The sequence below is a fragment of the Taurulus bubalis genome, assembly GCF_910589615.1.
Source record: "Taurulus bubalis genome assembly, chromosome: 8".
NCBI lineage: Eukaryota > Metazoa > Chordata > Actinopteri > Perciformes > Cottidae > Taurulus > Taurulus bubalis.
The window spans coordinates 11,914,864-11,941,673 of NC_136596.1; the positions used below are offsets into that span (position 1 = coordinate 11,914,864).

Genomic DNA, 26,810 nt, shown 5'->3' on the forward strand with positions numbered 1-26,810 from the left:
CTTTTCCATTACAGCAACGGATGTTTCTTCATTGTGGAGTACAGTGTCACCATCAGTGATGGCTCCTCGTCAAACTGAAACAAGTGATACTTCAAGATCAGCTGTTACTGTAGCTTCATCCCTCTACAGTACTGAGAAACCAACATCAGAGTCACCTGAAACACAAAAGACTGTAAGCACAGTTCTGACTGAGAAAGTGTCTGTAACAGCAGGAACTAGTTCTACTTTCCTAACAACTGAACACTCAGGAGATGATGTGACACTCATTGCAACATGGGGAATAATTGACACAACTGGACCACCACTGTCCATCACTCATCACTTACCGTCCACAACAGTTACCACACCTTTGCTGTCAACATCAGACATGACAACTACACAACAACTTCAAAAGCTCGAAAGCACAGAAAAAACATTAGCCATCCAGATAATTGATGAAGTTGAGACAAGTTCTGCAATTACCTCGACTGAAGAGGACAGCTCAACTGGGCAAACAACTGAAATTCTAACAGAGGAATCATCTGCCATTTCTTTTTTACCAATTACAGATCAAACAGTGAATCTAAGTAGCCCCTCAGCTATAGTGATTGGTAGCTCACAGCAAACAGCTACTGCATCTCCAATTTCCATGAGGCCATCCATCCCTCTCATTGATGACACTGAGTTCATTGATCAAACCACCGAAGTTGCTGGTAAAACATCAACCACTTTCTCTTCACTGTTCAGCACAGAAAAACCAGCAGTAACAACAACATCACTTGCAACAGGAAGTAGTGATCTTCTCAGCAGCTCAGAATCTACTGTTATTGCAGCTTCTTCTTTGTCCAGTACGAATAGACCAATTTCCCATGACAAAGAAAAGAGCACAGAAAAGCAAACTCTAACTTTTGAAACCGATTATGTAATTACAACTACTGAAAGTACTGGAAACCAAACTCCGTACATGTTTACCAGGGAACCTCTTTTGCCTTCTCCCATCAACGTTTCATCATCATCTGTATCCAGCAAAGAGAACAATGTGATAAAAACTGTTGCAAGTATTACTTCATCTCTGCACAGTACTGAAAAACCAGCAACTGTTTCAGCTAGCAAAGTGCATGAAGAAGGCTCTGGGGACCAAACCTCTTATACGTCTGCTGAGATCTCTGCTGTGATAGCATCGTCTGTTGCCAGCACAGCATCCTCAAGTGTCAACCCCTCAGTACAGCCAGATGAGGAAGTGGACTACATGATCAGCACAGACTTCATGTTAATTGAATCCTTACCTACCTTTGTGAGAACAACTGTTAAGCCTGCCACAATTGTTTTTGCCACTGACTCAAGGTCAGTATTCACTGAAGAAGAGACTTCAGGTGATGTTGCCATTGATTCGATTTCTTCCATGTTCAGTACAGAGACACCAGTGGCAGTGTTTGCAGAAACATCAAAAAGCAATGTAACCGAGGAAACATCAATTACTCCTCCAGAGGTTCTTACAAAAGCAACAGCAAGCGTAGCCACCACAGTGTCTTTAACGATAAACACAGTGAGGCAGTTATTGACAACAGCATCACCCGAAATTGAAACATCTGAAGTTTTAAAATCTCATGGAACCTCAGATTCTTCTCTCTTCAGCACTGAGATACCAACACCAATGCCACCAACTGCCTTAAGCGCATATCAAAACAAAGTCCCATTCTTTACAACAACAGATGTAAGTCAGATAGCTGAGAGCATGTCACAGTCTGGTGTTGAATCATCAACCCAAACCTTCTCAGAGTTCATGACAGATGAGTCTAAAACAATTGAGGCAGTGACAGCATCAGTATCTGAGTCAGAAATTGGGAATTTTACTGATGTAGAGGGCTCAGGAGATGATACATCTGCATCCACAGATGAAACTCCCTTAGAAACACCAACAGCATCTGATCAATCCGCTGTGGAAAAAACAACCCTAGCAATAACCACATTTAGTCCATTAGTTACAACCACGTTTATTGAGGAGAAAAGTTCGGGTGCCAGAGAATTTATGTCAATCACAACAAGCCCCTATACATTTGAAACCTCTCAACCATTGGCAATCCCCAGTGTCATTGTGTATACCTCAAAGGAAACCTCTACTTTTATTGACATGGAAATCTCTGGTGGCTCATCTGGTGACGATGATTTGGAGTCAAGTTCAGATGGATCTGGTGCAGAGGTATCCATTGAGACTACATCCAAACCACGAGAAGAATTTACTGTGGCCGCAGATGAGACCGAAATAGATGACAGTGAGAGAATATCTGACATGATAAGTGTGTCATCCTCGAATCACTCCAGTACACCGCTAACAATGGAATTTATGTCATCAACCCAATCACCACACATGACAAGCACTGAGATTTACATTACTGAGCAGGGCAGTGGAGTCGTCCCAGAGGACTCTGTAGTAAAGGGTGATAGTTCAGGTGGATCAACTACATTTAAACCACTCACACGTTTTCCTGTGGTGTCCACTGCTGTAGCAGCTACAACCAAAATTATGTTGTCATCTAGTGCTGTTGCTGTCACTGAGAATGGATCAAGTAACCAAACAGATATGTCCACTGACAGTGTTATAACACAAAAACCTACTGCCACTTCTTCTCTTCACAGCACTGATAATCCAATGTATCCTGCTGTCACTGTGGTTACATCTTCAGCTTTATCGGATAGTTTAGATAAAGAGATAAATAGTACAGCTTCTTCCCTGTTCAGCACAAATAAACCTAAAACAACAACAGTATTGCATGAAAGTGGACCATATGATATTCCAGAATCTGCTGTAACTGCAGCTTCCTCTCTCTATAGCACTGAGAAGCCAAACATAGCAACAGTATATGCTGTCACATCTGCCCAGTCGGTTAATGTGTCTGTATCTGCAACTGATGAATCAACACCAAGTTCAGCCTTTACTTTGACAGAGGGAGAGAGTTATGGTGACCAAACCACAATGTTGTTCCCCTCAAAGCCATCAGTGATGGACAGCGTCACATTTGGAGAAGCAACAGGTGAAACCGAAACCTTTGTGTCAGTCACACAAACCTCTGATGAGCAGGTTTCTTCGCAGGAGGGGGAAATTACTCCAGATACACACAGCCCTATCACTTCTGAAGCTACAGAGCCTCCCTTTTCTAGCATTGGGAAAGATAAAGTTACTGTAGCTGAGCACATAACACAATTCTCTGGTACTACTATGTCTCCCCATACAATTGGAACTTCAGTGAGTGATCGCTCTACAGTTGACTTCACCTCTAGCAGTGAACAGCCGGACGGATTCACATCAATGTCCTCCCCTATTCCCTCCATTATATATCATAGCATTACAGACCAACAGGTCGTGATCATTACTCCCAGTAGCAGCCAATCCAAGACGGACCTAACTGAACAAACACCTACCATGGTTCTGCATGTGTCTAAACCATCAACCAGCTCAACCATCATATTCACAGAGGATGCAAAAGATGAAGATGAGTTGTTCTCTGCAATAACAGACAGTATGAAGGAAGGCAGCACCACTCCTGAACGTATCACCAAAGACGATGAAATCATTGATGTCGATACTACCGCCATAGTTCCCTCTTCTTCCTTTTACCCAAACATCCAAACAGAGGAAGCTGGAGGTGTCACACCAGTTACAATGAAACAAAGGTTAGAGGTAGCAATAGAATCAGAGGGTTCAGGGACTGATAGTGCCACCTTCTTTACTCCTAAACCTGTAACTGTACATGCAACCTTAACCACTGATTTGTCATTAGCCTCAACATCTTCTGAATATTTACTGCCATCAACTGTAGAAGGTGTGTCAAGTATTCAGACATCCAGTGAAGAGACGGTTACATCTGCACCAACGTCCACTCTGTCCACAAAGTCAAGCTCTGAAGAAACATATGATTTGACCACACCCCATACCGATTTCCCTATTGGGACTCTCACCAAACCAGTTCCAGTGTTGGTGGAAGCTGTTTTATCAGGCAAGGACACTGCTGATTATGTCACTGAGTCTATATCTGAGATACCTGCTTCCTCATCTTTGCCATCTCAAACTTTAACCGAAGCAACAGTCGGTAGCTCGGTCACTCCGGTATCCAGTGAGGAGTATATGATCAGCACAGTTGAAACTTTAAAACCCATTACCTCCTTACCCACAGCTCTTACAGCCACAAGTTATGACACAACAAATGAAACATTAGATTCAACCATTTCCACGCAAACCACTGTACCTTCAGTTGCTGTAACACCACTCACACCAGTTCCCACTGACCCTGGCACAGTGAAATCAACCAGTAAAGCATCTGACAATGAATATTCAGGTGACGATGCCTCTGATCAAGGCTCATCAGAGGCAACTTCAGGGTCTTCTGTGGATGGATGGACAGCATCTGAAAAAACAATGACATCTACAGCCTCTCCACTGTTACACACTGAGAGACCAACTGTTGCTCGTGATACAGGGCATTCAGATGAGGATGTTTCACGTGAGCAAAACCAAAGTATTTTCACTGAGGGCTTAGTTACAACAGATAAGCCAGAGCACATCTCACCAACCTCACCTGGGACTGCCCAAGGAGAGTTTGCGAACTCACCAACAAGTGCAATCTCTTCTCTCTACAGCACAGTGAAACCCTCTGACAATACTAATACAAACACTTCAAGTGATCAAACTTCTGGTATACTGACAACTTCAACAGGGAAGGCCAAATTGGTATCATTTTCAGTTACCTCACCTGCACCTGCCATCAGCAGGACTAAAATTGCAGTATCAAATGCCGCTTCAAGTCTTTATAGCACGGAGAAGCCAACTATCACACCATCTCCTAAAGTTACTGGGAAGGATAGATCATATGATCACACTCATTATACAGATCATGTGACACGGACAGCTGTTCCTCTGCACAGTACAATGGAAATGGACCAGATGCTGACATCATCTCCTCCCTACAGCACAGACACATTTTCAGTAGTAAGTAACACAGATATTGCAGGTGAGGAAGGCTCTGGGGACGGGATCTCAGATACCGCAACTGCATCACCTAAGAGTGAAAATTCTGGCGCCACTCCAGTTGCCCCTCAGTTCAGCAGCACAGAGGAACCCACCACAATAACCCCAGAAGATGAAACTCAAACAAGGGAGGCAACCACAGAGGTAGAGACAACATCATTGTCAGAAACAGTTTCACCCCTTAACAATGGTTCAATGTCAACCCCATCACACAAAGAGAGCACAGAGGACCACATGACCTCTATATCTACAAAAAAATATCTTTCTACATCAACCGTGTCTTCTCTACAAAGCACTTCAATGCCTGCTGTGATGGTTCAGTTTGTCACCACGTTCTTACCAGAACGAGATACTACACCATTTGAGGAGTCCTTCCAACAGGCAAGGTCGGAGATTACGTTCACTCATCATCCCAACATTGACATCTCCTCTGAGAAAACCGTGTATCCCACCACCAGACCAATGTTGCCCAGTGTGGATTCAAGACAGCACTTTGAACCCAGGGATGTGACTCCCTATACTGGAGTTACAGCTCCGTCACTGGAAGACAAGACAGCTCAAGCCGCTAGTCGAGCACCTACAACTAAAGACATTTCAACTGATGCTGACGGTAGCACACAAGATAGTGAAATCCAGGAAACATCCACTGATGCTGTAAGAACAGTCAGTTATCATGGGACATTGCTTGTTGGGGTGGACAATACAAGTTCACAACTTGCAACTGACAGATCTGCAAAACCTGAAGAAGAAACTGCTGTTGCAACAGCATCTTCTACGGACTCAAGCTCAGTGGAACAAACTCTAGAGGCAACAGCTTCTTCACTTTCAATGCAAACAAAATCAATTCCGTTTTTAACTGCCTCTTCACTGTTCAGCACTGAGACTCCTTTGATGACTTCCATTTCAGATGTTACTGATCAAGTGACCTCAACAACATCACCCAAAATGGAGACATCAGAGAGAAAATTGACTACCACTTCCACCTATGTCACTGAGAAATCAACTGCAGTGTCGCTTGCGACAGACACTTCAACAGATATAGAAGGTTCAAGTTATGAAACAACATCATTAGAGAGTGAGGAGATCCCTGTATCAACAGAAATAAGTATTAGCATTTTAACAGAAGAAGAAGGTTCAGGTGACAAGGCAACAACTATTATTAATTCAGACTCTGTCAGTCAAGCTGTTTCAACCCTGTCCAGTATTGGTGAGTTGGGTATCATCACCAGCACTTTATCACCTGAGATGACAAACACCCAAACAGATAAGCCAGAAACATCTACATATGAAGAAACCTCAGGTCATAAGTCACCTAAGATCTTCATCACTGAAACGTATGAAACAAAATACCCTGCTATGACCAGCACTTCTGAGACACCAAAGACATTAACTTCAGTTGAGTCAAAATCAGCAGGTACCGAAAGCGGAGAAACACAAGAAATTAACCTAACAAGCACACATACACCCACTGGTGTTACACTTGCTGCAAAAAAAGTTGTGCTCACCACAATCCCAGCTGAACTTCTTTCCTTTGAACCTACTTTAAATGGCCTATCAGCATCAGCACCGTCACAGCCTAATGTTATGCTCCAATTTGTCACAACAGTTTCCCCTGTACACCTATCAACTAGAGAATATAGAGAGAATATATATGATGGCAATATACCGGTAGATTATCCAAACCCAGATTATGGAGCACCAAACCTCGACATCATTGAAACAGTGCCGGACAGTCACACAACATCTCAAGAAGGAGAAGTTTTCATTACTACACCACCCATTTCTCAAACATCGGAGAGTCAGTCTGTTGACTCAGTGAGCACTGCTGAAAGTAGCTCAGAAGAAAATGCAACCAAGTCACCTGCCTCAGCTCCCGTCAGTGCAGTATCCTCCTCTAGTTCTGAGAGTGGTTCAAAAAACACGGACAGCTCCAAAGAAAGCATGGTCACAGTAAGCACTGTTGGTGGTGAGGTTGAGAACATCACCTCTGAGCTTCTGTCTGCCTCAACGTCCCCCTCCATCATTAGCACTGGGGCTGAAAGTGGATCCGTGAGTTCTGAGGGTGTGTCTGGTGAGATGGAGGAACAGTCTCTATCCCCAGATGAAATTCAGACTGTATTCAAGATGGATGCTACCACAGCTTCAAGTCTGAGTCAGACCAAGTCTGCTAGTGTTGAGAAAGAGGATGTTGTGAACAAAATTGAGGGAGCTGTCACTCCTCACATTGAAATTTCCAAAAGGACCCATACAGAGTTCACAACAATGACACCAGCTCAAGCACAAAGCTGGCCAGTTTCAGTTGCATCTGTAGCAACCACACCGGACAGTGACACAGCACACATTGGAGGAGAACCACCACTAAGAGGAGAGGAAACAGCTGCCATAAATGACACGGGAATTGATTTGGGGCTCGTCGTGGGCGAGACTGTCGAAATTCCAGGTAAGTTTCTTGAAATGACTTTCAATGGAATACAACAAAATATGTCAGAAAAAATGTCTTTTCAACACAACTTTTATCTTTCTTTTTTTTTGTCTTAACAGGAGTTTACTCGTGTACAGAAAATATTTGCCTCAATGGAGGATCTTGCTACAAGAGTGGCAGCATCTATACATGTAGCTGTGCTCCAGGTTACAGTGGTGATCGGTGTGAAACAGGTAGAATACCATCAATAATTTCTCTCATGATATCTCACTGTCTTAACCTTCACAAAGAACTCAACAAATTAATCCTAAAAGTGTTTTTAATGTCATGGCGACTGATTATTTGTGTCTTTTGTTATTCATTATGCCTGTTTCTTATGTAGATTTTGATGAGTGCCAGTCAAACCCCTGCCGCAATGGAGGTGCATGTGTTGATGGGCTGGCTTCCTTTACATGTGTGTGCCTACCAAGCTACTCTGGGCGGTCCTGTGAGGAGGGTAAGTTTGTGGTTAATTTGATGTATTCTCCCCTTAGGTTTTTTATTAAGTTATTAAGTATTCTGTTAATTCTGTTAAAAGCTTTTCATTAGTGTTTTGAATGGTTCCAACCATCCAACTCAGCTGCCTTGATTCATCTTACATTTTTTCAAATGACATGATAAAATATACAATTGTAACCTCACAAGCATTTGGTAGTGTTTTTAGAAAATTAAGTATGAGTTATTTCAATTTCAGCCACATCACAGAAACACAATTATAGAGAATTACCGTAGGTTTCTCCAGGGCATTATCAGTCATAAACAGCATATTTATCTCATCCTCTCAATTTACAGTGTGTTTTTAGTATTGCCTTAAGGTCTGTGAAGTCTGATAATACTTCGACCACCCTCGAGCTTGAGTTCCCACAGACACGGAGACGGTTGACACATTTTCATTGTAACCTATTTCAGACATTAATTTCTCGGCGCCAGGTCAGCTGAGGTGTACACCAGAATGCAGGTGTGCTAGACATAATTTCTTTATATTTCCATCTAGGACAATGTGATTAGACTAGCCATGGGGACATCCTGGGTAACCACGTTTATCTACACAAGGCTGATTCTTATGTAATATATTTGCTTAATGTATTCTTTAGTTCCCTTATCGCCATACTTTTACTTTAGTGTGCCCACTTTCATTCCAAGTGTTTTGATCCCAGGGCATCATCTGCTTTGGCTGATCTTTCTTGACCAGAGTCTACACCCAAATGTTTTTTTCGGGATCACTCATCAGTGAATCACACCCATTCACTCTACCCAGACACAGCTGCTGTCTTAGACAGTTTTGGCAGGAGAAAGAGAGACAAAGTAACTTGGAGAAGAACAACCCAGAGAAACATTCTGCCTGTTTTGTCTGTTAATGTTTGGAAGCTGGATTGAGGACGGGAGAGAGGCACAGACAGTTACTGCAGCATATGCTGGGACACGTACCATCAATAGGTTCAAGATGAGGGTGGTATAAGGTGTGATGGGGAAATTATCTCCAATCTTTGGGGAAATAATAAAAAAATTCTATATCCATTTTAACTCTTCACCTTATCCTAAATCTATTGTACATTTCATCACCTGGAGTTTGGAATTTGACATAATTGTGACCTCTTTGGGACTTCATAGCTCATGCTCCATTAATTTACCTGACTATAATGTGGCATCTTAATTCATTCAAATGTATTAAAACCTGTGAAGTACTCTGAGTAGAAACATCTGCTTGACTACTGTAATCACACATTTAAGTAGTAAATGGCAGCTAATTGTGGTTTTGCCTCCATGCCCTTATCGTGCCGCTGTTATGAGTTGTAGGGACTAATACGTCACGTTGTTCCTCTTCCATCTTGATTAAAAACAATAGTCAGAGATAAAAGCAGACCTACAGGGTCAGTATACTCAGTTATTTTGAGTACTGTGTATGCAAAAGAATAGAGTATGTCATGAATAAGGTAGTGAGGTAAATAAATGCATAGATGGACTAAGATTGTGTCATCAATGTTAATGTTGATGTATTTTACAACAGTCTGTTGCAAATCTGTTTATCCTGTATATCTCATTCACTCTTTCTTTCTCTCCCATCAGATACAGAAATATGTGACTATGGCTGGCATAAATCACAGGGACACTGCTACAAATACTTCCCCCAAAGAAGAAACTGGGACACAGCCGAGAGAGAGTGCCGCATGCATGGGGCTCATCTCAGCAGCATCCTCTCCCACGAGGAGCAACAGTTTGTGAACCGTAAGTTAAAGCTCACAGTTGCAGTCAATTGTTGTGTACAGAAACCTATTCAAAGTCCTACTTTAGGAAACCTACATGATACTGTAAGATTGAAGAAATACAAAATATTCATCAAACACAATAATGTAGCTGTACAGTAAATGATGGAAAAATAATTCAAGCTTCAAAAAAGCCTTTTTCTTGCACTTACTATAACCGAGTCCTAAAAAGAAGAAATGGCAACAGAGACACATAATCTGCTCTGTTTCACTCCCGGTATGGCAGGTCTTGGACAGGACTACCAGTGGATTGGCCTGAATGATAAGATGTTTGACAGTGACTTCCGCTGGACTGACGGCAGCGCTGTGGTAAGATTGGTTGCTTTCTCACATATTTTGGTCTCAACAAACGTGGCTCAGAGACAACATCAATATTTGGAAAAGATACCGATACAGGGCTCTCAAGTGTCACGCATTGAGCGTGACTGTCACGCATTTCGGTCTTAAGTCACGCCCTCCCGCCACAAATCGTATTTCTCACGCTGAAAAAAAACTCTAGGCTATTTAATGTGCCGCAGCGCACAAACATGACTTGGTCGCGCTGCCCTCACCATGGAGGAATCAAGCACGTCTCCCCCGAATCCCCTGGAGTTCTGCCGCGAGGTGCCACTCATCAGCCAATCAAAAAAAAGAAATGGGCTACACGAATAGCCAATCAGAAAAACGTATCTGTTGTATCTGGGTGAAATGTAATTGGGTGTAAGTGGGGGGGGGGTGGGGGGAGGATAAGTCACTCTTACCTGTCTTAAAAACTTGAGAGCCCTGCCGATGACAGATCCAGTCATCTAGGGAGAGTCATTCTTTTCAGTGGCTGTGGTGACTTTCTCATGACGTACTCACCTCTGCCTTAAGCCTAGTTTATGGTTCTCCGTCAGGTCGACGGCGTAGCTACGGCGTAGCTACGCCGTCGACGCAGACCCCTACGCCGTAGCCTGACGCGCACCTCCAAAAAATCCTAACTACGCGTCGCGTTGACGCGGACCGCAAGCGCTGTGATTGGTCCGCTCAGAACGTAATTTCCGGCAGTTGCTTTTTCCCAGCCTCGACCGTGACGGAGAACCATAAACTAGGCTTTAAACCGCTACACCCTAGTAGTGGGTGACTGCTCTGGTGATATATCTGATGCAGCACATACTGTAAGGCACCACCTTTTAGTTAGTGTGAGTGCAATAAGATAAAAAAACAACTGCTGCAACAATGCAAGGAGTTGACAATCCAATATAAAAGAGTAGGCAAGGAGGGAAATGCTTGCTGTTTGTAAATGCAATGTTTATAAAACAGCATACAAGTGGGAGCGTGTTTGGTGTAGTGATTGTAGCTGCTGAAGATCCTGCTCACTAGACAGGAAAGTTACTGTGCATCCATGTCGTACAGATAGATCATTCACTCACTTCAAAGATAATCCTCCAGGACCAGAGATAAGGGCCTGAGGGTAGAAAGATAAGCATAGGCCGCCAATAGAGACCCTTGCTCAGCTGAGAGATTGAGGGGCGATGAGGGTGTTAGTGACACTGTGTAGAGGATAGTTTGGCAGGCGTAGACAGGTATGGTCCCCCTTCAACCCCCGCACGCCACCCGAGGGGAAGGGCCACCAGGCAGGCAGACACACAGATGGACAGCACCTGTGCTCGGCTGCAGAAAGAGAGAAACACTGGATAGAAGCAGCCCAGGGGGTCTCTGTGGGTGGTCACCTCCAGTGGATTTAAGTGTAATACATAACACTATATATAAATAACTGTGATGTATTTATATTTGGAAATATTTCAAGAAAATATATTAGGGCACTGAAACACCCAAGTCGGTGTATCTTTGGTTGTCTGTGTGTGTGGGTGATCAAAGTTTGTTTGATTATTTTGAGGAGGATAAAGGCCTGCTGTGCAGTTGATGGGTCACCCATTTGTTAACTTGAAGTGAGCTGAGCAGGAAGTCGGTGTGTGTTTTCTCACCATAATGACAGAGTAGCAGAGCCTCAGGGCATGATTGGTGGAGTTGGGGGCTCACGGCTTTGAAGAGGCTGTTTGAACCTAAAATGTGCTGAAAGACTGCAAGTAGCATCAACTCCCATGCAGTTCGATGCCCCACAGCACTACAGCTGTGTGTATACTGTATTATTGTGGAGATGAACATCTGTGTTTGTATGCATTTTTTGTGAAGAATTATACTTGTAATGCGAGGCATGCAGTCTGTGTGATGTAATAAAAATAACACTTATAGGTATCCATTATGATTGAGACCTCTTGTCAATTACCTGGCGGCTCTACTGGATTCAGATCACATCTTGTACAGGAAGTGACACGTTAGTGTGTTGTTGCCCCTTAATAATCTTTTGTCGTTTAGAAACCTGTTAAAAAATACTACTATGGCTGCTCTTGCTGTGGCTAAATGTAAGCCTATTTATAAATGTGTTGGTTTCGGTGCCTTTTGTTAGTTAAACCTGAAAGTGTCCCACAGAGCTGAACTATGATGCTGTCACTAGGTTGCTGAGTTTAAGTTGTCTCCCAGAAACAAGCCATTAGTGTGGCCATGCATTTAAATCACAGTGATGGGAAACTGCTGCTTAAACAGAACATGATATATATATATATATATATATATATATATATATATATATATATATATATATATATATATATATATATATATATATATATATACTAAATATACATTATAGATAACTGCTGCTCATAAAATAAGTTATAGTGATTACAAAAATGCAAAAAATCATAGCATCCATATCTATATTAGGGTTAGAGGGTTTGTCTTTTTGTTTGTTTTTTAAAGGACACAGACATCATCATGTCTTACTCTTTATGCTCTCCTCTTATTTCAGCAATATGAAAACTGGAGGCCGAACCAGCCGGATAGCTTCTTCTCCTCTGGTGAAGATTGTGTTGTGATGATATGGCATGAGGATGGCCAGTGGAATGATGTTCCTTGCAACTACCACCTAACTTTCACTTGCAAAAAGGGCACAGGTAACACACATACTCTCTTACTTTGAATACATGGGTTAATGAAGGAGAAAATGCAAGTTGTCTGTCTACTGTAAAATTCCTCACTTTAATGTTGTCGTCACCTCATCTTCCCAGTGGCCTGTAACCAACCCCCTCTGGTGGAGAATGCACGTACCTTTGGTAAAAAGCGTGAGCGATATGAGATCAACTCTCTTGTGAGATACCAGTGCCAGACAGGCTTTATTCAGAGGCACGTCCCGACTATTCGCTGTCGTGGGGATGGGCGATGGGATAGCCCTAAAATCAACTGCATGAACCGTAAGTAACAAGTATTGCGCTGGGTTTCTGTCACTGTATAGACATTTGACAAACACTATAATAGTTTTAGAGCTAAGACGTGATTTTGTTTCTAACAGCATCGAGCTATCAGAGGACCTTTATCAGAAAACATCAACACAATAGTCTCTACAGCATCAACAACTTCAAGAGATGGCCGGACGAGCCCTTCCGCTTTCACCAGCAGCGCTACCGGGGACGAAGAGACAGGACTGGAAATAAGCAGAAGAGACAGTAATTGCCATGTAACATGGCACAGCTTACCCTCGACGAGAACACATGGCTGATGCGTGTGTGGAAAGAGAAAAAAGATTCCCCAAGGAAAAGCACAAGAAACTCATCAAAGAAACCAAGAGAACAACCTGTAGTTTTCTTACATTTTTGGATGAGGATGAAATTAAGTGCCTTTTAAAAAGATGTTGATTGATGACTTTTCTTATCAAGGGGCACAATGCCGATGTGGATAACATACTTTCAGCTGGCTACTGAAAAAGCAAAAAGTACACTAATCATACTTTTTTAAACTGCGAACGTATCAAATCATACATTCATGACTGTCTGAAACCTCTGTAAACCGACTGTGCTATTTAAAATCACCATAAGTGTTCCTTAATCATAGAAAGAAGCTATAGTGAAATTATAGCGCTTACGTTATGTAAAGGAATCCATTATGTTGTCGTGCTGTTTTAAGCTGGACATTTTAACGAGCATGCATGCATATATATATTGAAGTCCTTACATTTAACTATGTTTATTCTATGGCAAGACATCCAAGTTGTCAGAACACAAATGGAGGCATCGGCGGCAATGAATGATCATACAAAGGACTCATACTTTACATTAGTAGATATTTCACTTACTTACAGAACTGTAACCCTTTGTGAATAGTCTTTTATCCAGTCTTCAAACCTCATCAGCAGGGTTTCTTAGCTTTGCTAGCAGTAGGTAATTCACCTATGTCTGGGGAAACTTCACCAAATTGTACCAAATTACCACCTGTCATTAGCTCCAGTTGTCAATGGATGTCATTGGAGTCTTGTCAAGATACATTTTTATGGATAGATTTATATTATTCAGAGAATTTTTAAAAGCGTATTGATATTTCTTTTGTGTGTTTTTTTTGCATTTTATTTTGAGAGTTTGCTCTCTAAATACTTACCGACAAGGCCTTTATCCACTGATTGAAATCAAATTCCATTTTCAAATAAAAGAAGGGAGATGTAGCTCAAGTAGCCATGTATTTTATTATGTATGTTCAGTGCATAACTTACAATTAATAATAATAATTACACACCACAAGTGTCCTGCTATCGTCTGTTGCTGTAGTACTGTAGCCTGTGATGGTTTTATAGGGAAAGCTTTTTATTCTGGACACTTAACTTTTCTGTCATTGTGGTCATCTGAAATCAGCCTTTGAGAGAATGTATTTTGTGAAACCCTCAAAAAGACTTGAACATGACGGCTGTTTTGTCACAGATGCATATAATTTATTTTCAAGCTGCTCTTGATCTCCTTACTTATTCTACACTTGTAGGTGAAATAGGATGCTGCATTCTGTCGCAGGAGTGCTCCTTATGTATTTGTATTGTATGTTTAACAGGAAACCATCCACAATCACAGACTGTCTAAATGGAATGCATTGAAGATGAAAAGTTGCTGAACAATATAATGGATTTATTTGTCTTTTAACATCTTTAATGCCAGAAGTTGACCAAAGAATAAGCAGGGCCCCATCGGCTGCAATAATGTTCTGTAACATTAACACAATAATTTTACATGTGGATGGTTATGCGTGTCTCCAGCATTTTTTTAAATAGAAAAATGTGTTTGTTTTTACTGCCTGTGAATGTCTATGTGTGCGCTTTAGTGTGCATATAATATCATTTTATATTTATAACTTTTTATTTTACAATGTGAATGTCTGGGATGTTTGTGAATTTTTTTAAAAGAGATCAAACTTGTTTTTCTTCTTTAAATCACCAAAGAAATAAAATAAATATATGAATATTGTATAATCATTCATTTCAATTTGGACCTTAGAAGCAAATGTGTTGGGAATGTGTGTCAATTGAGGGCTGTGCAAGTTCTCCACCTGTTTTTCTATTTACTCCTTAAGTTACTCTTCAGTATTGGAAGAGGGAGATAAAGTTATTGAACGAATGAAAATGAAGGGTCCTCTTACATCACTAGTTCTCAAAGTGTGTGATCAGAGGCATGAAAAGTGCACAAGAGCGGGAGGAAATGTGAGTTAACACATTCTGTTTTTTCAATAGCAATGGTGTTCATTCAAAGTGTCAGTAGGTTTACAGAATCGAAAGATATTTGACCGGGACGAAACAGAAAAAAAAACACACTGTGCTCAGCTGACAGCAATCAATCAAACAACAAGTTAAGAAGAAAATATGCCTGAGAAATGTTTGAAAAAAGTTTTATTACCACACTAATATGTATTTGATAGAGCAAGTAGTGCAGTTGTTTCACCAGCAGGTAGTGCTAGCAGACTAAGCCATAGTTTTTTTCTCCACGTGGAAAAAAGGGTAGATATTTAATTTCCTTCCATATAGCACCCACACAACTCATCAAAACGCTAAACATAATGTAAGGGATTTACTCTGAATTCTGTGGCTCACAATCACGCTCTGTAGAACATCATCATACCAATATCCTGTGTTCAAAGTACTGCAGTGTCTTGCCCATACATACATCAAACACTTCTGAAAAACTGAGCAGCCGTGCTCTACAAGCTACTTGGTGGACAGACAGGACATTCAGGGGGAGCAGATAGGAAGTGGCAATGTGAAATATAGCAAGTTTATAAATTAGAAATGGCTGATGCTGCAGAACTGTGGATCTGCAAAAGTATATCAAGACTACAGGTATTTTTGTTGTTGTCAAAAGCATTACTCTAGGTGACTCCTCTTAAATGTCAAATACTTGTCTACATGGCAATGCATAAAGGAAAAAAATGAATTCCCTTGGTGCAAGTACAAGCTTTTGGAGTACATTACAATGCAACACTATTCGCTGAGCACTTCTTAACAGCAGTGACTTGAAGTTGATATTGACACTACCTAATAGCAAAAAGTACCGTTACCGAGGTAATAACATTGATGTAGTCGCTGTAATGTTTGTATAAGTTTGGGTTGCTGTGGTTTTCACTGCGACTGCCCACTTGTTAGAGTAGACTTGAATAGTGATTAAAGACTGCTCCTCGGTGCCCCGGCAAGAGTAAAACCTATATTATTGCCTCATTAAATGCAGATGTCTCATGGGTGATCAGTGGAAAAACCTGGCCCTCTCAGCTCAGGTCTCCCTGGGATTTAACAGGCGTTCTTTGTTTGTTTTGGTAAGGAAACCCACCCTGGCTTCTCCTGATTTCTTGGGTTTGACAAGCGTTTCAGACCCCTTCTAAATCCGTCCGATGCAGAGTGTCCATCACCCAGCTATGTTCATGCTGCTGAAAGTCAGCACAACAGTTGATTGGTTGAAACCACACTAGCAACCTTATTAAATGTTCAGCATTACTCTTGCAAAATCTGTCAGCAATCAGACGGTGGTTGTCGAAAGGAGCCACAATTCACAATTGCTCATCAATTTAACGGTCCACCATAAACAAATCTAGAGACAAAGAAAAGCTCACTTAGTGCCACAAATGTGCAGAAGTGAAGTATTTGTGCATTTAACTCAAGTGTTTAATAATATAGTTTAGTCCTCAGATTTTAGTTGAGAATTAATAATAATAATTATCAGACTTTTCTATGGTGAAGAAAGTGTAAAAAAGCTGCACAATCTCTCTGTTTCTTCTGCTATCTGCTACGGCGTCGGTAGAACAAAAAGCTTGCGTCAATGCACTTTTTATCAAACACATTTACGTTTCACTGCTGTATAAACTTAAATCTGACCCCATTCCCATGCGTTCCCACAAGACCTGTGATACTGTTCCCTTTGTCTAACTTAGTCCTGTGTTGGCAGCCTGGCACTGAATAAAAAAAAAAAATGCCATAGAAAAAATAAATGTGAGGAGAGTTTAATCTTAAATCCTCACAACAACATGGGTTCATGACAGATACATGGCGCCTAAGTTGGCAGCTTTAACAATACTGTTTAAATCTCTGCTTAAACCTCTGTATCCTTCACACAATGCATGTTGATTGGGTTCATGTGAAATAATGTTCATTGTTCAAAAAGGGCTAGTTACACAAATTGATTTAAAAGTCATATTCTTTATTTCAAACTGCTTTGTTGAAAAAGGTACATAGCAATAAGATACAAAAATACTGTCACCTTTTTTGTGTGGATACAAGTGTGAGATATTTTAAAGTTTTGCAAACAATGTATCATCAGATGTAACCTGCAGTAAGTACCTTATGTCAGTGCCCAGGGTTATAAAAAACACAATATCAAATCAGTACCTATAAGGGTGCATCTGGTTATCGCAAACCTTTAGATTGCTGTCTCTGTATGTCCAAAACATGCTCTTTGTGGTCCGTTGGACACTTTTAAGATGTTGGTTTTGATTCTTTATTTCATAAACGTTTTATAAAGATCCAGTCGCTAGAGCATGACTACCAATTCATTGTTCTTCAGGAGTGATCGTCAGTATTTTGGTAAAAGGTGGTGTTCAGGGCAAAATGTGTACTTATTCTGCATTATCTGGCTGAAATCTTTCTGTTTTGTTATTCTCTAAAAAGAATACGTCACAAAAGAAATCTGACAATCTGTTTTTTTTTGTCTTTGAAAAAAACATTATAAACATGTAAAAAAAAACAGTTTGTTAAAACAAACATACCACATACATTACTAAAACTGTATTGGAGTTTGATCATAAAGGAGCTATCAATGCAGAAGAGGTCACAGTCCATCAAGACATTTACATTCATTTTCTTGTTAAACAGTAATTTGGATCACAACTCCTCAAGGTGAAAAACTTGGGGAAAAGAGCTTTAACTCTGATTAGAGAGGAATTCTGTTCAATACTTCCTGCAATATAACATGTACGTACATAGCCATAGTTCAACAGTGGAGTGGTGTTCATGACTCTTTTATCAATCTGAGGTCCCTCATTGATGGGAAATCACATCTCTCTGGTCCTAAAGTTGAGTGTAAATGCTCTTAATCTTCACACATCATTCTATAGAGGACAAATCTAACTTAGATCATTTTTCACAACCATCACGTTCTTGTCTCTATCACATCACTCATTAGCACTGTTGCCTTTTCTCTGAGAGTCTGTATACAATTGAAGTTATAAAAAAAGAGAACTGAATGGCTCTGAAATATTTTGTCATTCATTGCATAAGGACTTAAGACCTGCAGTATTAATTTCTTTAGCAGTTAAAAGAGGGTTATCACAGTTTCAGAAAGGTATTGAGCTCATGCTAGTTAAGAGCCAAAGCTTATCTGCTTTATTGTTGATTTTATTGGTTGTGGTTGTTGCTTCTCTTTGGTGGTTATTGCTCTCCTACTACTACCTACACCCTCACTACTCAGCCTGGTAGCAGTAGACGCCGTAAGACTTCTGCATCTTGTCTGGGAATCCAATAAAGCGCACTGCAGCATCTGTGGGGCTGCAGTTTTTGCGGGGCCTGGAGATGGGGTAGCGGACACTTCCGTCAGCCAGCCAGCCCGCATCGCAGCGATCGTAGCCCTCGAGCTTCCAGGCGGAGTACATGTGGCCGACCTTGGCAATCTCTGCCCCATCATCTACGCACGCCTGCACAGCCTCCTCAAAGGTCAGTCTGTCGGGTTGGACCAGCCAATAGAAACGTCCTGACAGCAGAGAGAGCAAAACCCATGGTAAGGAAAATCAGTCAATTAGCTGGGAGTATACGTCCTGCTCTTTTTACTGGTTGGTCTACCAAACTAGGTAAACCCATATTTTTTTAACAAAACCATAAACTGCATTATGTTTTCTTTTGGAAGAATAATGAATGAAAAATATGAATGAATCAAGAAAATGGATAACCAAATAAAGGTAACCTACCATTGAGTGCAGAAGCAAAGCAGAAAACATCGAAGCGGCCCAGCTGTTTGTCCCGACTTCCATAGCTTATGAGGCCAGGCCCTTTGTTGCCACCACATGGCCCTCTGGCTTTGGTGACGGGATAATACACTGTGCCATCACTCAGCCAGCCAGCATTGCACCAGTCCAGACCGCCCTTCCACGCCTCATGCAGTTGCTCTAAGGTGGCGACGGAAGCATTCTGTCCCAGACAGGCCTGTGTAGCATTGTTGAAGTTCATGTTGTAGCGGCCCACACTGGTAGAGTACGGGAACACAACACCTGGGCGAGGCAGGAAGAGATTAAATGAATATGACAATATATCAACAACCAATAGTGAATGTTCAGTATGCTTAGACAATCTCTCCAGAGGCCAGACTTTTCTAAATCATTAATGTTGTGCTTGTTTACCCCTCGGCCTGGAAGAAACAATCATCGAATGCAAACTGGGAGTTAAGCTCTGCTGCACTCAACATCAAAGCAGAGTAAAATTATTGGATTGTCAGTCATCATGGTGCCTTCCTTATACCACGTTTTACCTCAACACATTAACTATAAACAGTTTTTTGTGATAATTTTAACAGCTTCATCAAAGTAACACATTGTTCATATCTGTGTGATTTTTCACACATGAAAAACAAAAGGTGGGTGGGAACTCCCCTTTTCTGCAGAGGAGTTTTAACACACTGCTGATTTACTGTGTTAATAGTAAGAATCTATGTTTGAATATATTAATAATGCATAAAAAGCAGTTAGCAGGAAAAAAATGTGTTTCTCTTTACTGATGTAAAACAGTATTCAAATATGATCATATCTGAATCATTACAGTGGTTTGGATAAATCGGAACAAGCTGTCTGATCCTTTCTTTTTCTTTTTCCACTAGAAAAGGAAATATGGATGTTGATGTAACTACAAAACAAAACAATGTTGAAAAAGCTGATTCATCTTGAACTATATGCATTTTAACAATAAAGGACACAACATAACTAGTGAGCTCCTCATATTATCACAGATGGTATACTAACTTAGCCTAAGGTTCAACCCTAGGCTAAGTTTCTAAATAGATATAATAGAAAAAAAACAGGATTTACCTTCAGTGAGACCGCCTTGCACATCCAAGATAATCTCTTCCATACTGTCTACCATGCCGTTGATGATCTCACAGCGGTATTTTCCAGAGTCAGCTGTGGCGACATCTGTGATCGTTAGGGAGGCATCTTCATTGTCAAACTCGTTCAGAAAGACACGGCCTGCGAAGCTTCCATAGGTCTTCTTGTGGAATCCCATTGAAAGCAGCACATCCTCATTCAGTGCTTCATCTTCTGCCACCTTGGTCCATTTGACTCGGACACCAGGCTTACCAAAGACTATGACATCTTTGGACAAGAGCTGGCAGGGCAGGGTAACGTTGGCACCTAGGCCTGCCATAACCATAACTAGAAAAGAGAAAGAAAAATGATACAGCCTTATTAGGGTTTGGTGATGAGGTGTATGATACTTGCATCATAATGGAAAAGGTTGTGTAATTTGTATTTAATTTAGAGCTATATTTAATCTATAGAAGGTTTGCATTGACTTGCTTGGCATGACAAGGCATGGTATAAAAAAAACACAAAAAAAGGGGGAAATTCCCCGTGTGTACTGTATGTATTATTATTGTACAACACACAACAACTTTCTCTCACACAAAACTATCAAAGTTTGTGTGTTTCCTGTTTGGTTTATTAGATACAGTATTGGACACCAGTCAGTCTTCAGTGCCTAAAGCCAATCGTCCTCTTCAGTCTCCTTACTGCTTTTGTCAGTCCTAACACTTATAAACCTCAGGTTCCTCAGCACTCTCAAAATGCTATCTTAAGCGGTTCCAATCTTTCATCCACTCCATCTGAGTTGTGTATAGTATGTCAGGTACCATGTCATAAAACAATACAAGTAAGCACATAACATAGTTAAAGATATACAGAATCTAGCTGCCACCATTCTTCTTATTTCTTACACACATTTCCTCTCTGCACTCTTGTCCAAACTAGGCCACCCTCACAATGGCAGATCATTTGTGTCTCACCATGGGTTCCCACAATCTCCATGACCTCCATGTTCAGACCTCACAGTGCTTGCTTAGTTAAGAGGACCCCAACCAGCAAGGGGCCACCTGTGCCAGGCAATAATAAGCACCATATGGATGGATGTACACAACCCCTGCCCTGACCCCCACCACCACCGTAAAGCCTTGAATAATCAACCTTGTAAGTGGAGTCAAACTCTGCATTACATGGGACTTGTTAGATAATATGGTAATTACATAACTGAATAAATCAACTGCCGTTTTGGCTTTACGTATTCTGCAGTCGCAACTTTTAATCTAACTGCGCTGTTTTCAGCAGAGTCCTGGTTCAGTGCTGTATTTAAAAAATAAATTAAATCCTTGCTCGGTTTCTGATTTATTTTCTTCCTTCTTACTCAATATGAATGAACTGTGTCTAAACCAGTCTCTTTCCTTTGAGTGGGGATGTCAGCATTTGTGTTGAGGCACCTCATTCTGAGCAGCAACACTAGAGCCCTGACTGGAATACTGTGTCACTGGCTCCTCGACAGGGGAAAACGTTTCCCACATGGGCAATACAGGAAATAACTGTCTTGCTTCGGCCTGCATTGATAAACCCACTGAAATGACTTCTAATCCACCCCATGCCTAAACTGCCCCAATCCACCATTCTATCCACATAGTAGACACATGTCTGGACTTTGTTCAGTGGTGCTCAGGTCATTAGTATTGAGCTCTCCTGCAGAAGGATTTAATTAGCAGAAGCACCAGTGACAGACCTAATCTACCCTTCAGTCCAACATTGTGCCACTCTCCCTTCCATTTTTTTCATTTTATTCATTAGACTGCAAATCTTTTCATGTGCCAAAGAGTTATTATATTACCCAATCACCACAACCAGTAGCCTCACTCACTCCTTGCTGGTTAACAAGATGCCAGGTATTTTACGAGCTCGGAAAACCCTATACGCTAATACTTAGTAATATCTTCGAAAGCAGAGTTTATAGCAGTTTGGACAAGAGTCCTGTGTGCCAGTTCTGTCAGTGAGGAATGACTCACAGCATCACCATGCCTCATAAATTCGTTGCATGTGTAGCAGTTGCATGAAGTATAATTTAAACTTGTGGGATGCAGAATGACTAAACTGCTCATCAAAAGCCCTGGCCAAGGTGGAGCCCATGCCGACGTCAACACCAGCTCCCAGATGTGATGCCATCTAACTTTTATGCTAAATTCCAAATTTCTAAATATTACTTAGGATATTACAGTAGATTGAATAAAGACATTTATTGTTCTGTACACAGACATACCAGCCATTGGATGTGGTTTTGTGATCCTGAAATATGAGATGGGAGGAGGGGATTGAGTGAACATCCCAGTGTTCAACACATGTATTAACCTAATACAGTAATAATAAATAACTCTTCCTGGAGCAACCTTGAGGGTTCCTGCAAAACGGTAGCAGCACATAGAGAGACGGGCATGTTCAAAGTAACCACACTCTTTCCTGCTCCTGCAGTTACCAGCAGACATCTCCCACGAGAGAATGTGGCCTCGGCCATGTGGGGCGCACTACACTTATAAAGCAACAGCCTGTTGTGTTTACATAGCCTTTCAGAAAAAGAGGGAAGTCTTTCTGTTTTTTGTCACCCACATCCTATTTATATAAGTATATAGGTCAAAGGTTGTGCCAAATCGTCACATTTAACATAATATGGGTTGACACATAATTCAATTTCTATCTGAAATCTGTGTGGAGTGCAGCTGGGAATTATAAGACAGCAAAGAAGTAAATGAATACATGTGCAAGACAATAAAAAAAGCCCCACAGCTGCAGCCAAGACCCACTGCCATTTTATGACCGAGCAGTTCTCTCTCTCTCTCTCACTGTTAAAGGTTGTAATAGCAAGCGATTGGAACCATCTGCTTCGTCGTAACAATGAACTGTAAATTAACAACATTACAGTGGTCCAACTCTACTCAATGACCTATATATTTAGAAACTAAAACAGTGTAATTATGCTGTTAAACCTCTTAGCATAATTTGCGCTTTACATTATTGAATGAACAAAATGTTTAATGGGTTCAGATTCCTCCTCCATGAAAGGATGGATATCATCACTGCATGTTTATTGCAGTGTGACACAATGTGCCACACCCTCTAGCAGAGCAGCATGATATGAGATGCTTTGCAGTAACCCACAGCTTTGTTCTCCTCTGCTGCTGGCCTGCTGGTGTCGGTATGGAGAAATAATTAACAAGCACAGCTGGGACAAACACAGGAGGCCAACTCCTACACACTAATTCCAATAAACTCTTTGATGCTCTCTGTTATGCAGGAACAAAGCCAGTGTGTGGGTGTGCATCGCTCACATGGGTAAACACACATCCTCAGCACACATGTATAGCAGACTGTCATCAGAGTCATTTGTGAATTAACACAAATGCAAAAGCACAAAACATGGCTCGACCAGCATGTCATCTCCTAGCCTAAACACATTTTAAACTCAGCGCCCAGCTCCAGCCCCTTTTCCAGCCAAGCTCTTTTTCCCACCCAGCCCTAGCAACGGGGCCAAGCCTCAGTAACCAACAACTACAGTGAGCATTAGACTTAATAGACTATTACCTCACAGGGAAAGACAGAGTCATTTGGCTGCTGTTCAGCGTAAGGCTCTATACGTTTAGCTGCGGGTCATTAATCTTAACTTTTCCTCTGTCACGCTGCCTGTTAACATGGCGGATTTCCAAAATCTCCCAGCGCCAGAGTGAGTCAGTAGGTAAAAGGACGGGCAACGCCCAGGGAACAGACAGAATATGCTCATGGGGCCAATAACAGTCATACTGTATGGTACGATGATTAAGCTGGCCTGAGCCTCGCCAGTACTTTTATGTAATGCAGACAGTGAGGTCATGTATAAACATGTAGAGTATAGACACAGACATACACCTGTGACATCACTGGCTAGTAGGAGAAATTCTACTGTTTGAATAAAAAAGCATTATCTCCGCCCAGAGTGAAACCATTCTCCCCAGAGATAAACCATTTCCTCCCGTCTTAGAAGAGAGAGAGCTGACCCACCCATAATTTGACATCTACTGAGTCAGCTAGTAGGGCTGCTGAAATCGCATTAAATATCACTCATATAACATGAGAGCCTTCTGCTGGAGCTTTTCTTTTTTTTTTACTGTCACCACAGCAGCAGATCTATGCTGGTATTTCATAGATTGCAGTTGCAGCAACCGTTTCAGTGTGTCATCCTGTTGGCAGGTGTGAATGTGAATTATAACAGCATCATGATGGACTGCAGGGTCATGATGGAGTGCAGGGCTCTCTGATAAAACGCCTCTCTATAGGTTTTCATGTTTTGTCTGCCACAGGAAGAAGAAGACAAACAACTGATAAAATGGTCCAAAAATTACAAAAGGTATTAACTCTACTGTGGGAAATTCCTGACTATTTTTGTGCTAAGAATTACATCCATAAATGGACAAGCCCTACTCGCCCAATACAACTAGTTGTATTAGTGGTGTGGCTTTCATTCAGTAGCGTGGGTGGTGAACCTCTGTGAATGGCAGGGTGATTTACAGTTTTCACCAGCCAGTTTATGCTGTGGTGGTCTGTATGCAGGAAGTCAGTGAGTCAATGATATGTGTATGTGTGTGTGTGTGTGTGTGTGTGTGTGTGTGTGTGTGTGTGTGTGTGTGTTACCCCAGAGACGCCTCTGTGACCTACTGCTACAAAGACTCTGTTGTTACACAAGCCTGAGCTGTGGCCCCACTTTGCTCATCCTCCAGTTCTTCTTTTTCTTCATACACAGTAACATTCTTGTACATAAACAACCATGCATTCACAACAAAAATGGGAACAGAAAAAGATAGTCACCCACATACTTGAATATCAAACTTTTTTTTAAATGAATCTTACCTGTTGGTTTCAGGGGATGGCTCATCAGCTGACTGTATGCACTGCCAGCCAGGGTCAGGGAGATAATTGTGATGCACAGCAGACTCGTCATTTTCTCTTTTTTCCACATAAATTCTAAGTACAAATCTTAAACTGCACAAGTTATCTAAGCTTTAAGTATTTTAGGTGAGCCAAAAATTAGCTTGAACAAATTTTCTTCTGTTTTAATTTGTATTAATCTAGCTGTTCCTCTTTCTGTCAGCAGCCCCCTGTGCTGCTGGAAAGTTTGGGCTCCTCAAAGGTCCAGACAAGTGCCTTTTATTGTATCCTTACATGGTGGAGACCACTCCCCCTCCCCTCAGCCCATCACCATGCACAGCTCTATACTGGCTCCCGTTAGACATTATTTAGGAAAAACTCCCTCTGCTCCCTTGGGAGGATGAGGAATACAGCAACACTCCAGACAATTAACCTGCAGATGATTATCCAGAGTAACTTTTATTAGATAGGAGAACGATAGTGATTCCTAAGAGGAATGCAAGATGTTAAAGATTAAACAATTTAGGTTAAACAGTTGAAAAAGATCAGATGTGCATTGTTTCTTATTAAAGACAGTGAATGAAACATAATGTTATAAAGTATAAAAATGATTTTCTACCATATCCATTATCCAATGACTTGCAGCCTGGTATGTTTTCACTCTATTAACTCTGATTCATTCTGGCTTACAACCCATTTAATTATGTCTGTTTCATGGTCTCTTTATCAGGCTTCAATTACACAAATCAAAGATAATGCTCATAAATTAAATATTGTTGTCATGCATAATTCTGAGCTCTTTAATAGCCTGAACTCTTCTTCTCTCTCTCTCTCTCTCTCTCTCTCACACACACACACACACACACACACACATACACACACACACACACACACACACACACACACACACACACACACACACACACACACACTTTTGATACAAGTGATGTTTTGATACAAGTCAAGTTATTCTTTGCCTTCTCCTATTTTACTTCTTTTATTTATTACTCTCCTCTTTGCTTTCTTTATTTTCCCTATAGTATTTTTTCTGTACATGCATTTCTTACAATCATTTTATATTTAATAGTGTTTAAAGTGGTGTTACAGGTAAGAAGTCAGCTGATGTTCACCCTCCCCACTACTACGTACTTCTGCGGATCCTGTAAATTGTGTGGGCACGTTTCACTCAGTCTCTTTCGATGCTGTCGCAGAGCAGAGACTCCAGTGTAGCTCTCAGCTCGGAGGAGCCAGGACATGCATTTGCGACCAGCCCTGAGCAGAGGGAGGCTGTGTGGTCTCTCCTAAACGTTTTCTCAGCCGTCCGGATGAACTTTGAAAGATGGCAAAGCTGGGAGTGGAGCGACATGCTGCAGATGCTGTTCTGGACCTCTTCATCACTGGAGTTATTACAGCTGGGCCAACTCAAGCTGTTTTCTTTCTTTGTGTCTCTCTTTTTCTCTCCTCTGCCCCGTCTGCCAATCTTTCAAACCCTGCAGAGATGTCAACAGAGTGCATGGTGGGCCTCCGTTGTATATCCTAAAGTCCCAGTTTACCCTGGGCACATCCTCTGTGCCCCTGCTTCCAATCCTCTTGAGATCTAAGGAACTGTTACATAAGACGGCCGTAGGCCCTGGTGCACAAAGGGACATTCTAAACATATATGTCCCCAGTGTGAGGGCACAGAGACTCCTGACACACTGAGTTTACTGTAAGAGCTGCAACCACAAATGGCAGCATCTGTGAGATACTCTGAGAATATCAAAGCCAATGTGAATTTAGCTCGCAATTATAGTAACAGCAACAT

General features: G+C 41.4%; 2 protein-coding genes across 2 annotated transcripts; one reads left to right on the forward strand and one right to left on the reverse strand.

The window, feature by feature from the left end:
• Positions 1-367: 367 nt before the first annotated feature.
• vcana (versican a) lies at positions 368-15,000 on the forward strand (the record flags this gene model as incomplete). Its single annotated transcript, XM_079222877.1, has 13 exons — positions 368-827; positions 1,158-1,323; positions 2,026-2,410; positions 2,972-4,166; positions 5,220-5,612; positions 7,314-7,442; positions 7,544-7,657; positions 7,807-7,920; positions 9,531-9,689; positions 9,954-10,036; positions 12,558-12,702; positions 12,817-12,999; positions 13,098-15,000. 13 exons carry the CDS (start codon positions 368-370, stop codon positions 13,253-13,255), a joined length of 3,684 nt encoding a protein of 1,227 aa, XP_079079003.1. The 3' UTR covers positions 13,256-15,000.
• A 2,220-nt stretch (positions 15,001-17,220) lies between these two features.
• Positions 17,221-25,249, reverse strand: hapln1a (hyaluronan and proteoglycan link protein 1a). Its single transcript, XM_079222481.1, has 4 exons — positions 24,989-25,249; positions 20,111-20,455; positions 19,001-19,300; positions 17,221-18,786 (listed from the first exon to the last, which is right to left on the reverse strand). Exons 1-4 carry the CDS (start codon positions 25,095-25,097, stop codon positions 18,500-18,502), a joined length of 1,041 nt encoding a protein of 346 aa, XP_079078607.1. The 5' UTR covers positions 25,098-25,249; the 3' UTR covers positions 17,221-18,499.
• Between the last annotated feature and the right edge of the window lie 1,561 nt (positions 25,250-26,810).

Coding starts and splice junctions, on each gene's coding strand:
- hapln1a (XM_079222481.1), bottom strand. CDS start 25,097: ATGTGGAAAAAAGAGAAAATGACGAGTCTGCTGTGCATCACAATTATC. Junction 20,456..24,988: donor CCATCCCCTGAAACCAACAG/GTAAGATTCATT, acceptor TCTCTTTTCTAG/TTATGGTTATGGCAGGCCTA. Junction 19,301..20,110: donor GCAAGGCGGTCTCACTGAAG/GTAAATCCTGTT, acceptor TGCCTCGCCCAG/GTGTTGTGTTCCCGTACTCT.